Below are 17821 nucleotides of genomic sequence, written 5' to 3'. Positions count from 1 at the left end.
AGAGGACTTTAGCTTATAAGGATTAATAACAAAATGCTTCAATTTGCACATAACTTTGAGGTCATACCGAGTTTTGATAAACCCATTTATATTTTGTAACGTTGACACTATTAAATTTGAAATTAATTTTCGAATAACTTCTTTCCCCATTCCAATTTTTAGTCCCATTTCCTTAGTACTAGAATAAATAGTACTATACAATAATTAAAGGAATATCAAACACATATTTTAATAGCGAGGAATCTTCGTCCTGTTGTTCTATACATTTAAATTAAGCACATTATAATGAAAGAATTCCATTTAATCACATACACATGTACATTTTCATACCTGAATCGATTAGCGATGAATATATAATGAATTATTTATCATTAAACAACATCTTCAGCGTATATTTCATCGCAGTGCTCTCACGAACTCTGAAATCAAACATGTATATTAGTATAATGTTTTGTAAATTATCTTAACCGTCTCTTATAGGTATGATAATACTATGCTATAAAATATCGTCCAGTAAAAACTTTGTATCCACAAGAGGGTTCAATTCTGGCTCGTTTATACTATTCATTAGAACCTACACAAAGTACAGCAAAATGTTATGATTCACTTATATCTTGACTGCTCCATAGATGACCAGGAGGTATTAACCACAAAGGTTGAAATGATGGAATAAAATTCTTGATCGATAGGTTTAGTTTCCTGCAGAGTATTCCTGTATGATTAAATAAGGCTCTCTGAATTAGGAATGTTTTATATAAGTCTAACCACGAGACAGTTTCATTTCCTCTGCCCTCTTTGACTGGAAAAGTGTTCTCTTTTCCAAGGTGACATGACTTAGATTTTTCTTGTTATCACTCCATGATGAGAGTATAGAATTTCGACACGATGCGGTCCCTAAACCCAACAGTACATCATGAATATCTTGTCACTCCGGAAGCAGAGCAGAGTTTTCGAAAAATTGCAATAAGAATTTATCAGCTTATTGTAATAAAAAAGAAGAGATTTTAGATCAAGTTTTATTATCTAAAGGGAGCAGTCATAATCAATTGCAGTATGGCAATTGCGGATTTTAAAGGTACAAAGATTAGTTATCTTGTTGAGAACTATAAGTTATAAAGCCATAGAACCGTAAGTTAGGTTTCTGTACATTAATTAAATAATTTCAAGTAATTCACTACAATATACATTAAAGGTGCACTTAAACTAAGTGATCTAATAGGAAAAATCTATTTCATGGTAAGTAATAACATATTCATGTATAAATTATAAGTTATCATACCTTCAAAGTCAACTGTGCCTGATCCATCAGAATCAATTTCATTGACAATGCCCTGTATTTCCCTCTCTGTCATGTCAGGGTCCAATTCGCGCAACAACTCCACGAAATCATCTGTAGTGATGTAACCGTTTCCTGCAATCAAGGATCAAGTGGTCAGATCAACAAGTAACATTTTTTTGAAAATTTATATAGCAAATACACCAGCTATCTATCATCCCTAGGTAATAATTTCTTCCTTGTATTAAAAAAAGTTATCTAGTAGAATTTAATAAATTCAAGCGAATGGTTTCTCTCCCAATGGTTTTAAATTTTGTGTGCATATATTATATGGTTTATTCAACATGAACTTCTTAAATCAAGCCAGATCAAAATATTACAATACAATCATTTTAACTTTAATATCAACATTATTGAGCAACATTTAGGTAAACTAACTTGACCGTTGGGTTTAAAAGAAGTTAATTGACTTAAATTTGAGTACAAGGTGTATCCAGGTCATAACGATGACTCTTTTGAAGCTTTATATTTTGTTTATCGGGACACCAAGGCGAATGCAGCTATGGAACTGGAAATAGCTTTATGTCAACATTATGAAAGATAGGAACATATGGAAGATAGAAACATTATTAATGTTCCCTTTGAAAACTGTCTTCCTTTAAATTTTAAAAATTTATTGAAGTTCAACCAAATGAAGCAAACGCGTCAAGAGGATGAGATAGACGCAATGTCATACATACTTGAGTACTCTACTTCACATACATTTCCTTACATCAGCTCAGCGCTCACTTCGTCATTACGTAGAGGGAATGTCATGTTGAGGGTAAAATATGAGCCCGTCATCTGTGACATTGTACAGAGCTCGGATGATGAATTTCGGCTCTGACCCGGATTGCATATTACTGCTCTGGTACTTGGGCATGTTTTTATCGCTCATAAAAACTGGATTTACATAACATACTGTCAACCAGTTGCAAAATTATTTAGAATAAGTAACTTTGACATACATATTTGCCATTCTGAACTTGCCGTTCTATAATACAATTAAAAAAGTAAAGTTCAGAATTAATTTTATTTAAAAAAACATTCAACGTTGTAAGATTTAAAAATATAGATACATTAATAAAAACTGTTTTTAATAAGCCAGCCTGTTTACTAAATTGCTTATTCTAGTTTTTGTTTACCCATAAGCACAAACTTAAATCATTACAATTTTATAGTGTGGTAAATTCAGTACATTTAATTTCAAAATTGTATTGTACTTTGAAATTAAAAATTTATTATTTTTGTTAAGATAAAAATAATGGTTTCTGTGCAAACCATGTTATTTGTAGCCATAAGCAATGCCTTAATAAACTTTACTACTAGCATCGATCATTATTTTAACAAAATAATAACAAACCGAACCTTAAACATATTTACACCCTTATATTTTACAAAAGTATGTGATAGTATTAAATATTTCATAACATAGACATATTTCATATAAGTATGTCACTTTAATATAATATTAATACGGATGCATATTAACTTTCTTTTCGAGTAAACTCTAATGTTTATTTACACATATTAATTGGCTGAGCGTTACGTAAGAATGGTACACTCGTCGATATGGAAATTTTTCATTATTGTCTGTATACCTACTTGTCTGGCTGTCTGACCGACTGTCTGCAAGATATCTTAGAAGCGAACTGATCTATAAACTCTAAAGTTAGCGTGAAGCTTCATTTTGATATGAGGAACACTGAGATTGATTGTGGTGGTGAGTTGTAATTGATGTAAAAAACTATAAAATTATTATAAATGTAATTGAATATTTTATATTTGATATAGTGCAAAATCGTTCTCTAAACCTTTGACTGTCTGATTTTGCTCATTAGCTATTACAAAACCAACCACCAGACACGCAAATAAAATAAAAATCAGCCAAACGGATAAAGGCCCACCACTTGGCTGAAAATGGTTACGCAAGATCCCGTTGGTTGACGCTGGTGAACTATTATTTAGGAGACTGACTATTATTATTATAAAATAATTACATAATCATAACTGATTGTGAAGCTCGTACTTGTGATTTGTGCTCGGAACTTGCATCCTGTGCAGTGTCAACGCCTTAACTGGACTACAAGCAGCTTTTGCGTATGTTTGAACTCCTTTTTTCCCTTCTTTACGTTCTTTATTTTTCTATGTATTAATAACTCTACCACCTGACAAAGACAATAGATTCCAATCCTCGAAATCTATATAACCTATAACGATGGCAAATGTCCGAAATCCTGTTATCCTTTCAAACCTTCCATCTTCAATAACAAATTTCAAACAAGCAAAACAGTGAAAAGTACTTATGGATGTATAAAACTAAAAATGTGTAGTTTTTTAAAATATTTAGTATTGTTAATTTTTACTCTTTATATCCACTCCCTGTTTAACAACCACAAAAGCTAGTAGGGTTGATGTAAACATTTTTTCTTGTAAGAAATTCATCTTTAGATTTCAAGAAAAAACTAGGGTTTGTGCTTATACAATGCTAATGGGCTCCGTGTTTTCGGATTATTAGTAAATAAATGAACTATTAAGTCAATTTTGTTTCCAAATTTAGGTCGTATTTACTTCCAAAAAACTCAAACAGCCCCATAACTGTTTAAAAAATGTTATATGGGACAAGTTTGATATCAATTTAATATAAATTTTCATCTACTTGAATTTACATAGCTTGAAATATCTAGGCATTATGGCGGCGTTTTTCCTTAGCTATGAACATTATTAACGCTGTCAGGTGAACGTTAGGTTATTTTATTTTCATAACAGTTGTATTTGTTTCTTGCCTATTAAAAGACGCGTTTAATCACTACGCAGGTGTATTCGAAGGTAATAAAGAATGAAATTTTTTTTGAGCCAATAAAATAAACCGTTATAGCGGAGGTTCGAAGGACTCGACATAACGAACGACGTCTACTGAACTGACCGAAACTCTTTTCCAACTACATGAATGCCCTTATTCGGTGACCACAATACCACCTGTTCGCTGTAGGCGTTTTGACCTTTTTAGTGAAGACATTGCAGCCCTTTAATCTTTTTATCTCAAAATAAAAAAGAGGTTTTCCTTAAACGAAAAAGAAGCCTATAAAGCAAGTTTCAACTGCCCAGGCCCTATCTATTAAGAATTTAGACACAGATAGTCGGACATACAGACAACGGCACAATTTTAAGAAAAACCTTTTAAGCTCTTTGACAAAGTGGACATGTTTTAGGCAATTTATCATTACAAATCTTACCCATTACTGAGAAAACTAGTTCTAGATTCTAGTTCTAGAAAACTAGTTCTAGATTTCAGTTCAAAAATAATAGTTCTAGAAGACTAGTTATAGATTTTTATTCTAAAACACTAGTACTTGATTCTAGTTCTAGAACACTAGTTCTATATTCTAGTTCTATAACATTAGCTCTAGATCTTAATTATAGAACACTAGTTCTAGATCCTAGTTCTAGAACACTAGTTCTAGATGTTAGTTCTAGAACACTAGTTCTAGATGTTAGTTCTAGAACACTAGTTCTAGGTGTTAGTTCTAGAACACTAGTTCTAGAACATTAGTTCTAGATGTTAGTGTTCTAGATTTTACTTCTATAACACTGGTTCATAGACGTTACAACGAGAAAAACAAACATCTAATTAATAATAATAATAATTTATTCCATCAAGAATTTACAAAGTATAATTCACAATAACTTTTTTTGGAATTTACTGACCACTATTACCATTAGTGTGACCAGTGATATAATTTAATAATAATATTATTACACTTAATCTAGAGTCCAGCAACTTAAATAATTATTTAAAATTGAGCCTCCAATTGTGGTGTTTTCTTTTTATTTTATTTATTTTTAATGCTATTGACGTTAACCATAGCTGATAGGTTTGTATGAATACCCAAATTGGAATCATTGTAATTCTTGAATAAACTTGGAATCATTGCAATTCTTGAATAAACTTTCAAAAATTGATCTAAATTTTGAAACCATCATTTTATAGTTCAAATTTATACAGTCTACATTGGGTTTCTCACTAAGCCTTCGGTATATGTAAACTAATGCCATCAGCCATCAGCTGTGATGCCGTGGTGAAGGTTATAACCTTATAACCTATAGGTTATATATATATATATTATTACTCTATAGAGTAATAATGCTTCAAAATACGCTACTCTATTGTGGAGGATATACGCTTCGGTTCACACACAGTTAAACGCACAGTTAAAGATAAGGAGCTTTGTGTCACAGTGAGCTCTGTTTCAATATAGAGATATTGAAACAGAGAAACACTGTGACACAAAGCGCCTTATATTTAACTAGACCGGAAACCTTATTGAAACCTCCCACAGCGTGTTGTGTTGCATCCTTAATATTATTAACCTACTATTAGCAGCCTATATTAAACCGAAAGTCTATTAATAATATCAATCTCTGAAACTATACAGTAATTATAACAGTTTCAAGTTGTTTTCAAGTATGTATCATAAAACTTATTCAATAAATAATATAGTAGCTAAATATTTGAATATAAGGCATACCAATAACTTAAATAATTAAATAATTCTCTAGAGATTTGTAGTTTTCTAGAACGGTTTGTGTTTAGTTGAAAAATGTTGCATAAATTTGAGATTATACCATACGCAAACAACAACATGACAAACATAATCACGTACTTTGTCTCTATGTATAAGAAATCCATGTTAAGAAAATTCTAAATTTGAGACATAGTTTACACAATATTAAACTTGTAATTAGTCTCAGTGTAGGGCTTGTCACTGAGCTGAAAACACTTGACCTGCCCTAAGTAAGTTTTGAGCACTGTAATATGTTCAGGACACAGGTAGTCTGGCTCTATTTTGAAAGTCAACATAGGGAAACCTCCAAATATGAGACAGAACGCATGCAATATTGAACTTGTAATTAATTATAGTGCATAACTTGGCTTTTAGTTAGAAACACTAATGATAATAATACTTGATCGTACTTTGGCAATATAAATTTTCGGCAACGGCAGGTTTTAAAAGTTAAATTTTTATCTACATCCAATCGCACCTACAAGCAATACACACAAGAATAATCATTCAATTAGGTATATCAGATACAAAATTTGGCTGATTTTAAGCCAATACCAATTAGTTATCCCCGTAATTCTCCATAAATTCTTCAATCGAGTAAAGCGCATACATACGCCACTAAATTTGCACTTTAATTGAGCTTGAATTTTATTTTGATTGTCCGTTTATTTTATGCATTCATGGAATGTATTAATCGGCTTAACGCCAACTTGAGACGGTATATGCGCAAATGCTGCCAAACTCGGCTGTGTTACTCGCAAGTTGTTCCTACCCCTTATTCCATACAGGTGGATGCCTCAGCCTTGTACGAAAGTGCACTTTGACCAGTATTACTCCAGCAAATATAGGAATACATGAAGTAGTTTTAGTTCCCTGAACGCATCTCTGCACAATTCTGTGAAATTTAGTTTGAGCATGATTTGAATTACATTATTTTATAAATACACTATCCAGTCTATGTTTTTCACAACGTTTCCTCAAACTCACATCATATGGCAGATATGAGTAAATTGGAATAATATACGCCATTTAATATATAAGAAGGGAACAATACTCTGCCAAATTAAGCAAGATCTAGCACACAATGTGTTAATAAGACCTTTCAGGTTAGTCCACGATCAATGCGTGTTCCAAGAAACCTGATTAATTCTGTTTCGTAGTAGAGTACATTATCGAAAGATTTTAGGTCATAGATCAAGATGACTTAAACTCAAACCTAAACTGAACGTGACTTAAACCAACCTAAACTCAAATACTTTGGTTTCAACTCTTGCTCATGTTGTCTAAGACTAAATTTAATGAAGGAAAACTTTGAACAATTTTATTTCTGAATCTTGATTTGTTTTAGCTGAAGGATAGAGAGTCGTGTCGTCAGCGTATTGAATCATTTCTCAATTAAGGATCGATGAGTTCAATTTATTGACGTAAATGAGAAAAAATACTACCCCTAGAAAAGATCCGTGAGGGGCTTCATAAAGCATTCTAATTTTTTCAGACAAGGCGTTCGTGAACTGTACATAGTAATCTCTGTGGCTTATATATGACGAGAGTCAGTTGTGCAACAAACCACGAACCCCACAAAGTCTCTATCTGGTACAACAATTACATTATGCACATAGTTGACAGTCAAAATGCACAACGACAGTCAAAAGATTGTTTTAGATGAAAATGAAAGTACTTAACACCTGCACTCGCTATTCAACCCATCGACTACAATATATTATAAGAGGTTATTTACTGTATCAATTGTTGAACTATCTTTTTCTAAATAAACATTTTTGAGTACTCAGGATTTCATGTGTATGTAGTAAACTCGTAAGTCTCGTTAATAAGATCTACTAAAATGTCTTCTGAGATCTGGAAGGATTGCAATCGGACGATAATTGCTTGCTTCTCAATGATCTTGAACACTTTGAAAGGAAGATTTGGTTAGTATTTTCACAATGTGCCTGGAGCAACACTTTAGCAACCACACTGATATACTGTTTCCGCCACAAGATTTTTTTATTTCAACTCCTGTATCACACGTGGTATCTCTAACATGGCACATCAACAGGAGCTAACCAACACCATACAGGTTAGCTGTATATATACCATCTGTACATATACCAGCTGTATATGAAACAGGTTTCGTTCCTACACCTGGATTATTGTAGTTTATTTCGTATGATGGATCGGGTTCAAGGACGGAAGAAAATATGTAATAATGTCTCTAGAAACTTCAGTCAAATTATTTTCTATATTTGTAATGATTGAACATGTATTTTTTGTAATGCCTTCCTTTTAAATGAATATTCTTAATATTTTTTAAGTTCTTTTAAAAGGTTTTAACGTTTTTATATGTATAAAATTAAAATAACTTTAATTTCAACGCATTTGAAGTTCATTCTGCACCATCAATGACTTCAAGTATCTTGAAATTATTAAATTGTTTACAAAAACTTATACACTAATCACTTTGCTCTCAGTTAAATGAACCAGCCAAAGAACAATTTTCTCTTTAAAACAGTGCTTTCCGATCTGAACCCATGTTCATTATGAAAACTTCTGGCTTACGTTCGTTACACATGAACTAAAGTTCACATTCCTTGTTTCTAGCAAACTTGCGCTTTAAGTATGAATTTTGAAACATTTTGTTTTGTAATTTGGAAGTTTATAAAAGATAAGTTCAAATTTCGATCTCAGTTTGTTAGAGTCTTCCTCATTGCACGTTCAACAGCTGCTGCTGCCTCACAAACCTAAGCATTCAAAAGCACGTTGGCTAAGGATGACTTGCCTCTCAGACTCACATGCAGTTACAATCCAATAACTCTACTCCGTACATAATTCTTCGTTGAAAAGTTTTATCAGCTCTCAGACCTGTACATGTACAGTATATACCTACATATTTTATTCATCGGGAAAGCAAGGTACAATTAACTATGACACCAAAAAATAATAATACCGGAGTAAATTACAATGCCCATAAATATACACATTTTTTACATATTTTCTTGATCGTGGCAACGGAGCAAACTCAAACTTTTGGCATCGGAAACAGAAGTGCTCATAGATGTGTAAGCCTGTAAAATCGTGAGCGATTCCGTGAGTAACTGCTAGTATTTTACAATTTTGTGGTGTATCACAAACTACAAACTCTGATTATCAAAATACTTACCTTCTTTGTCGTAGAATCTGAAAGCTTCCTTTAATTCTGAAGTGAGCATTTCCTGATTCGTGTCTTCCTCTTCTTCCGACAAGAATTTAGACGCGAGGATACAGAATTCCTCAAACTCCAGCTCCCCTGAACCTGTTCAGTCAGCAGCGTATTAATCAAATGTTATCTAAAATGGCTGACATCATGGCTAATAAGACCCTGCAATAATTAATTATGTGGCAAAGGATAATTTTGAAAATGTACTTTATGAACATTGATTATTGGAATAAGAACATAATAACTGCAATAAACTATATTTATAATTTTACTCAGATAAAAATGGGTGAATATATTACAATTTTCATTCTCGACTTGTGTCACTTTGTTTTATAACATAAATAAACCTCTTTATATAAAGTAAAATAGCTAAATACCCGCATGGGTTTAAATTCTGTGTTTTCCTTCAACATATGTGTTTTCCTTTTTTACGTTTAATAAGATGAACTTAATTTAGTCATCCACTAATTGGGTTTTAATTGATTTACCAAGACATAAATTACTCAAGCACGGTAAAGCTCTTGTATAACATGTTTCAATTCTAATTGTTCACCTTTAACTCCTTTAACGTATGATCTAGATCAAAACGAATTAAGTTAACATCTGTAGGATATGCTCATATATAATGACTTCCCCCAATTCTTACTAATCAAATCCACCCCCAGCAAAATACTACCCCATACTTACCGTCCACGTCTACTTCTTTTATGATATGCTCCAACTGACTCTGAGTCTGCGCATGTCCAAGCAATTCCAGTATAGTGCCTATCATGTCTATCCCAATACAGCCCTTCTTCTCGTGGTCAAAAGCTACGAAGGCATTCTTCAGCACTGCAAAATATATTTAGTATTAGACGTATAAATCTGAATTCCATCAATTCTGAAATTTAAATTCTCCTAACCAGTATTTTAATATGGCCACTTTTGTCCACATTTTAGTTTTGTGTCAATTACGATAGCTTACATTTACAAAAAAAATATAAATTTTATAAAAACAGATTCACTTAATTAAGGTAACGGTTTAACTAACTCATACTAACGTAAAAAATTAAATAAAACCTTTGTATTTTACAATGTCTTTCAATAGACCATATGGTGTCTTAATTGTACCCATAAGTCACTGGAATAGGAAACTTAGCCAAATATCTAACTAAGCTGCTTTGTAACGAAGAAAGAATGATTTAAATGCTTTGCAAATAGTTTTTTTTTTGTGATGATTTGTGTTAAATAGTTTTAACAATACATTTACCAATACCAAAGACAGTTTAATGATACTTGTTTTATTAATATTGTCAAAACGTTCTGAAGAATTTTTAAATCTGATCGAGTCTGTGAACTTACTTTATTTTTTGTTTATTTAAATATGTTTTTTTCAACAGAAGGATTGATCTTGAGAAATGCTTGCCAAGTTCTTTTCTTGTGTAAAATAATAGGGAACCAACAGATATCAAAAGAAAAAAAACGTACAAAACAAGGTAGGATTGCGCAACACTACCAGCAACGAGCTTTTCTGGAGTGTTAATTATTTAATTAATAAGCAATTAAATAATTTTAGCGAACGACAACAAATAAGCGTTTAAGCCTCATTAGTTCAAGGCCACACTATAATATAGGCCGGAGTGCTGCCCCTCCCACCCCCCAACAATAGTCGCTACGTTACACTATCCGTCCGGCCGGATGTATAGTCCTCACGTGTTTATCACAGCTGATCATAACCGTAAGAATCATCTGTTATTAGTTGTCCGCTTTTATTGTATAAAGATTTAAAAAGGGTGTATTACTTTAAAATTTAATATTAAATTAAAATATAACCTGTTTATTTAAACAAACTCTGCACCACGTATTTCATTAAATTGTCAATTTCAAAAGAATAACTGCAAAATATTTTGGACGAGCGCGCGCTTATTTTCATTGAATGAAGGGTAGCTGTCGGCCAGGTCTTGTGACGTTATAGTATTAGATTGGTCTAAGTTTTGATGGACTGCTTAATGGGATCAGCTGTTTGGAATGAAAAGAAATCAATTATTATCCACTGTAGAACTCTAACATTTGTGACGTTTGAAATTGAGACCAACTATTTTTTACCTACTAGAACATTTTCTCGAGAACATTTAAATTAGGAAGCGCTTTTTGCAATTTAATTTTAATATTTGTAATTAAACTTTTAAAGATTTCAAATCATCTATTTGTATAAATAGGTCCCATTAACCCACCCTTATTAATATGCATTTGACCTTGGTAACTAACTTATTTAAGTTTAAAACTAGAGTTTAAAGTTTAAAACCTCTTAAAACACACTTATTATTAAAATTATAATATTATTATTATTATACAAATTATTAAAAACACAAGTTTGCCATATATTTCACCTCTCAGGTAATTCAGCTCCTAAATCAATTATGATATATAATTTTCTACGAGGAATTTAGTTAATAAACCGTAACGTGACTTACAATCAAAAGTTTATTCCAAAAGTGCATCTAATCAACAGCGTACTTACGAGTGACTTGCTCTTTCGTAAGGTTCAAGTCCTCCTGAAACACAGAATATTGTATGATTTTATTAGATTACATTAAGATATAAATATCATGCATTTCATTAATAGAACAACATGATGTATAATGAATGCAATGTCTTATGTTAGGGTGGTCATGTCCATAATTCGCTTTGGAAATAAAACTTATAACATATAAGGGAAGTTACATTGCTATACATTAGGTACTAAAATAATGTCAAGATTTATTTCCATTCTGAATAAGACCTCCCTCAAACCTAAGCCTAAAGGATATCATTACAGCGTACCTACCATCATGATTGTGATAAGATGAGTTGTGGTGAGGAATGAACGAGTAACTCACGCGTCTATATGCGAGTCTAGCAATAAGTTGTGATTACCCGAAGTAGAAAACACAGCCTGTTTACCCAGACAGAAACAACTGTAAGATAGCGATGTTATTGGCACCAGTCACGCATCAATCTCAGGGGGGCGTCGTCTTGGCCGGGACAGGGATACCGCGCGGGACAAACCCGTCGTTAATTCAAGGGTACGCAAGCCTAAGGAAATATACCGTAAACGCAAAATTAAAATGATGGCTTTTGAGGAATTTTATCAATCAGTCAACAAAATACTTTAATAAAAATATAAAATTCTAACTAACTTATCATTTACCCTACATCAACCCAAAAACTCTTAATTCAAAAGACATGTTATTGTCATGTTCTACAAGATGATCTTTTATTGTTTTTAAAACGTAATTACTGGCAAATTTTGGGGAGATAAATTTATAAAATTCAGTATAGTAAGATATCCAAATTTATAACTTACTAAACCACATCATGTACATTGCATTTTGAATCTGCGATATTTAGGAACAATCTAATTGTTTAATTATCATGCACATAGCTTTTTATGGCGTGAAATTGGTCTACTAGAGCTCTAAATTTAAACATTGGATACTTCTCAAATTTTAAAGTAAAAAATATGAATTCTAGATACAAATTTAAGTGCAATGGCACCTTCAAAAGCCATCTTAATTTGAGCATTTGCCTTTTCATACAGATTGTATTGTATGAGATAGTTTGGTTACTTGAAGACTAAAGTTGTGAGAGTCTCCACAGCGTAGCTGTTGTTTTCCCCATATTTGTAAATCGCCTTAATATTTCCCAAAAGCGATCTTAATAAGTATATTTGTGCTTATTCTTTTTATCGTAAACAATGAATTTCAAATAAAAGCGTTTAAGAAGTCTTGAGTATTTGCTCCAATACATTTAGGGAATTTCCAACCTGGAAAGTAAGAAAAATCTACATGACATTTTTAAGTATTTTGTAGTAATGTGAAAGAAGAAGGAGTACCGATAACTGTCTTAGTTTTATTGGAATTAAATATATATTAGTTCTTGGGGTTTCATGGGTCAGTGTCATGAATACGATCCTAGTTCTCACATAATGCCGAAACATTTGTAATCCCATTTAAAACCTTGAGATATTTGGGTCTCGGCTTGCAAAGTCATCTAATACAAAAACGGAACTCAAAAATATTTAAAATTGTTTTAAATTGAATACCTCTACACTATACATATCTAAAAGTAGGAACTCTAGTAATTGCTCTGGCACATCGTCTCTCGTAAATTTTGGCACAGATGAGCAACTTATGGATTTAATATAATTTTATTGAGGATATCATTTCCGCAGGATTTTTAAAAGCGAAATTAACTTCATACTGTATCGGGTATTCTTATTATCCCTTGAGATGTCTACTTTCAGATCAAAGTACTTCAGTTGCTATCGATCATGTTATCTCTTAACACAAATATCGATAATGTTAATTTATCACTCCTGGATGAATATCCATTCGGTTGTTCATAATGTACGTGACAACATCGATTTTTATTGTTACCTTTGTAGGTTCAACTATCAGGTACAAACCAGACTAAGGTGTACCGTGAGGGGGTTCCCATCTCTCAGCAATTACAGATATACTAAATTCCCCATGATTTAAAATCACAATTAACCCTCGTGCTTAATAAGATTCTGGTTTATGTAAATTTGAGAGTGGCATTTTTTTCATGTTTATGAATTTATCTGATATTTCATTCAGTCGGATATAGCGTTTACTTGTCCATGTAGAATTGTTTCTAATAAGAAATATTAACTCATAATATCTAAAACAATAACAAAACCAATGTATTACGTTGATGCATTCATTATTTTCAAAACACTATATAGTTAAGGACCAAATAATCCATATAATACAATTCTGCTAGTTATATTGTGTTAACGACAAGCATTATATCGTACTAAATAGAATTCTCCTACAAATCATTTATGAATCCATGCTTCTAGTAATCAATCATACATATGCTCTGAACCCACTGAGGTGTTTGTTTCATGAATTAAAAGTAATTTGATAAATAAGAGATTTTAAAACAGTTGACCGTTTTCCAGGAATTGACTAAACTGAGTTCTTTGCTTTAATCTGGGCAATAACATAACTCAGGCTGCGCTTCGTTATTTACTGAGGTATAAAGTATCTGTTTATTGTACTTTTTAGCCCTTTCTTTTATAGGTAAATAAGTTAGTTTCTTTAGGGTGTTTACATTTTAGTTCAAACACACCTAAGCAAGTAGACGTACTAAGAACAAAGTTCTGGACATTTAAGATATGAACATATAGTCTAGGAGCCGTGAGCCTATGTTCATTTGTTCATTCTACAAGCACAGAACCAGGTTTTAAGCACAAAAAGTAAAATATCCCTTCCGGCTCAGCAGAAAGAAAGGTAGGTTTCACAGTAGCCGTCATTTCTGAACTACAAACATGATTAATTTAATTTTAAATATGTTTAATTTGCACACCACTTATGGGATAACTCTTAGTGCTGACATGTAATATGTGTCACATTTTTTTAACATTTAGTAACTCCTTAATCTTGAAACTGTAAAAGACGAAAATTGTTAAAAGCTTATGCATTTCTTTGCAAAAGCTTACTTCAATTTAGTTAAGAAATTATGTTTGTAAAGATATTTACTTATACTTCTATAACTTTTAATAATTACCACCTTGAAACTTTAAATTATCAAAAGATAAGTAAAAAATGTTACCATGTTAATTTTTACTTATGTTTATGTGGTTTATTTTCAAATACCCGACGTAAAAATTCGACCCTAATGTGAATGATCACCATCTTGAAACGTTTTATTGGTTAAGGCTGGCTAACAAGCTCAACCAAGCTATATGTAAAAACTGTAGCAGTGCCTAATTTATAGATTTTGAGGACAAGTATTTTATGTCTCCCTTCTCTCTTGTGTCATATTAATTTAAAGTTATGATTATTTAAGTATATAAATCACTTATGATCACATATTATTAGATAAACTTAAAATAAACTTATAGAATGAAACGCGCGATTTTTTTGGAATATTTTTGAAACATAATTTTACACTAAAACCGTACTAAATATATGTACAGAGAGTATAGCGCTATCTCAGAGTAATACACTTCTATGTGACTTTTTTATGTTCAAATTTAAAAGTTTACTTTTTATATCTCCAGCTCTATGTATTGCTTTTATTTTATATAATGTATTTAATTATATTTTAAAACTATACCGTTCAGGATCTACGTTGGGAATTTTCGAGTTAAAGGTTTTACTCGCTATCTTAAAACTTTGTATCGGTTAAGTAACTAACTCATGCAAGCTATGTGCAATTTATTCCTTTGTACCAAGTTAATCTGGATATTAAAACAATTACTGCAGATCCATTACGTCCACGAGTAACTGGTCATCGACTCTACATTGTTCATAGCGACGTAAAAAAACCTTTAGCCAGTCACGCTATCAATGCACATAAACAAAATCATTTAGAAAATTGTTACACCATCAAAGGTATAAATGATTGATCCCTGAAACATTAAACAAAAACCTTTAATAGATTGAAGTTTAAAAAGTGAAACTGCACACCAATTGGTATTCGAAACAAGATATCCGAGGGGTCAATTTAAGAAAAACTTAATTTTCTTCTATTTATTCGCACACGTCTATGTCATGGAACACCAACTGCTGGTCTATTTATATATTTATAATGTTAGTTTTTCTAGTTTGATTCCTCAGTTACTTATTGTTTTGGAAATGTTTATACAATTTATATTTATCCGAAGACGTGTAGTTAGACACACGGAAATTCATAAAAGTTTTGACGAATTATAGCGTGGTTTATTTGTTGAAGTGAATGACCTGTTTGTGTGGAACTATACATTTTCGGAAAATGGCCGGTGTAGATTCTATGAGTTATGGGCTGTGATTAGTTTAAGAGCAAAGAACCACTTTTCACTCTATGACCACACAACCTGGTATTTCTTGAAATCGATATAATGATTTCCCCTAAGAATTATTAACGGTTTTTCAGCCATGCTAGTTTTGAAATGGAAATGGTAACAAGAGGGTTAAAACTATTAAATTGAACTTTTTCTAGGGTAGTATCTTTCTTTGCTTGACACACTCAAAACCGATTGCTAGACATGTAAATAAAATGTTAATCTCCATTATCTAACCATATATCAAGCCTTAAAGACTCTAACTTTTAATCTCTTTATATAGTTACCTGAGGGTTATATAACTATTGTTTATATGCTCCTCATATGTTCAACTCTTTTGATACTTTCTCATTTCAACCTCCGACGGTCCCTTATTAGGAAAATTCCTCTCTTGATTTTAAGAAAAACTAGTTTCTATGACTATAAAGTACAAATTGGTTCTCGGCTCCTAAACTAATATGCTCATATATGTAATGATAGAAATGGTTTAATTTCTCCATAAAGACACCGTCCAGATTAAACAAATGAATATACTAAAAAGAATTTTAAAATGTCATAATTCTTACTACTCTCACCAGCGGGAATATGCAATAAAATCACTTTTATGATTATATGTATGTATAAAGGGTGTTTCAGAACTTTTTTCTGATTGTTTAGGAAACGTTCATATACTAAACTCCTTCTTAATTATAGTTGAATTCTTATGTTTTTGTTATTTTGTCTGCATGTGTTACTCAAGAGTTACAGTGTTATAAATGGAGGTACGGAAAGTGCGCGCTCCTCTCTTTCCTGGTGTGACAGACTGTACTGTGCTGCACCCTAGCTGCCGTGAAATGAACTAATAGAGTCTCTCACTCGCTCTGTGTTGGGCTAGCAAGTGACGAGTTGGTCACTGGTTGGCATCTGTCCGGGTCGACTTACTAGAATCGTAATTATAGTCCTTTGTCCAGTGCAGCGCTCCGGACGTGCTGGAACATGAATGAAAGGGACGACCGCGACGCCAGCGCTGTCACTCGACATGACACGTCACTAACAATCAACAGAAAAGGCGAATATCTTTTGAATATCATGACTATCAGGACTGAACTGAACCTTCCTCCATATGAAATATTTGTCTCCTGCATGGCCGATATTATCAAAGGTGCCATAATAAAGCCAGACCTTCAACCCGGTTTTGGCTGGAAGAACAATATTTATTTTGAGAACATCACCCTTTTGTTGTACAAGATGATTTGATGCAGAATTGGGTTGTCGTATGAGATTTCTTTACCAGTCTAGATCTCCCCTATTAGCTTTTCAGAGAATTTACCAACAGTACTCATCGAGTAAGCTATTTGAATTTTTCCAGCCGGAGAAGTTGGCGCAGAACTCTAAGAAGTGAGCAGAGTTAGGTGGTCAGTTTACCCACCTATATATTCAATTACAATTCCAGGTACAGAGTCATTAACTCCTGCGGGATATTACACATTTGTATATGATGCTTTGAAAACTGAAAAAAACAGAATGCATATAAGCCATTTGATGACATTCTTGAAGCTTTGTGTTCGTGTTGTGTAGCAGATCGATTTTGTGAACAACTATATTTCTTCTCGATACATTCTGCGAATATTTTGTTAGGCCTTAAAAGAATGGGCTAATTTAATGGCTTAAACCAAGCTATCTGCATTAGTCTCTGCAATAGCGTAATCCAAACTGTGCATTATTTACCGATATATTGCTTCACAATTTGTTGTGCTTAGGAACCCTCTCAACTTTCTAATCCGTGCGAACATGATCTTACAGTTTGTATATTAACCGGTACTCACAACATATGTCTATCAAAAGGAAAAAAGCGTTTTACATTACATGTTTTCTTTTTTGACGTGACAACGTCTAAATTAGGTTGCGGCTCGGAGTCACTCATGAAAAAGTGTAACGCCTGGTAACGTTACGATGCC

At 32.5% G+C, this 17821-nt stretch overlaps 1 protein-coding gene across 1 annotated transcript; it reads right to left on the bottom strand.

Moving 5' to 3' along the window:
• Positions 1 to 283: 283 nt before the first annotated feature.
• LOC124367609 (troponin C, isoallergen Bla g 6.0201-like) lies at positions 284 to 12001 on the bottom strand. Its single transcript, XM_046824570.1, has 6 exons — positions 11880 to 12001; positions 11574 to 11607; positions 9761 to 9904; positions 9038 to 9169; positions 1280 to 1411; positions 284 to 419 (listed from the first exon to the last, which is right to left on the bottom strand). Exons 1-6 carry the CDS (start codon positions 11883 to 11885, stop codon positions 397 to 399), a joined length of 471 nt encoding a protein of 156 aa, XP_046680526.1. The 5' UTR covers positions 11886 to 12001; the 3' UTR covers positions 284 to 396.
• Positions 12002 to 17821: the final 5820 nt, after the last annotated feature.

The sequence above is a fragment of the Homalodisca vitripennis genome, chromosome 8, assembly GCF_021130785.1.
Source record: "Homalodisca vitripennis isolate AUS2020 chromosome 8, UT_GWSS_2.1, whole genome shotgun sequence".
NCBI classification, from domain to species: Eukaryota; Metazoa; Arthropoda; class Insecta; order Hemiptera; family Cicadellidae; genus Homalodisca; species Homalodisca vitripennis.
Note: the sequence above shows the minus strand (reverse complement) of the source record. Positions and strands in the feature narration are given on the sequence as shown.

What these genes read in the sequence shown, in the direction of transcription:
- LOC124367609 (XM_046824570.1), bottom strand. An exon ending in AAAAGAAGTAGACGTGGACG is followed by an intron (nt 9,170 to 9,760) that starts GTAAGTATGGGG and finishes CTGACTGAACAG; the next exon opens with GTTCAGGGGAGCTGGAGTTT. An exon ending in CAGATTCTACGACAAAGAAG is followed by an intron (nt 1,412 to 9,037) that starts GTAAGTATTTTG and finishes CCTTGATTGCAG; the next exon opens with GAAACGGTTACATCACTACA.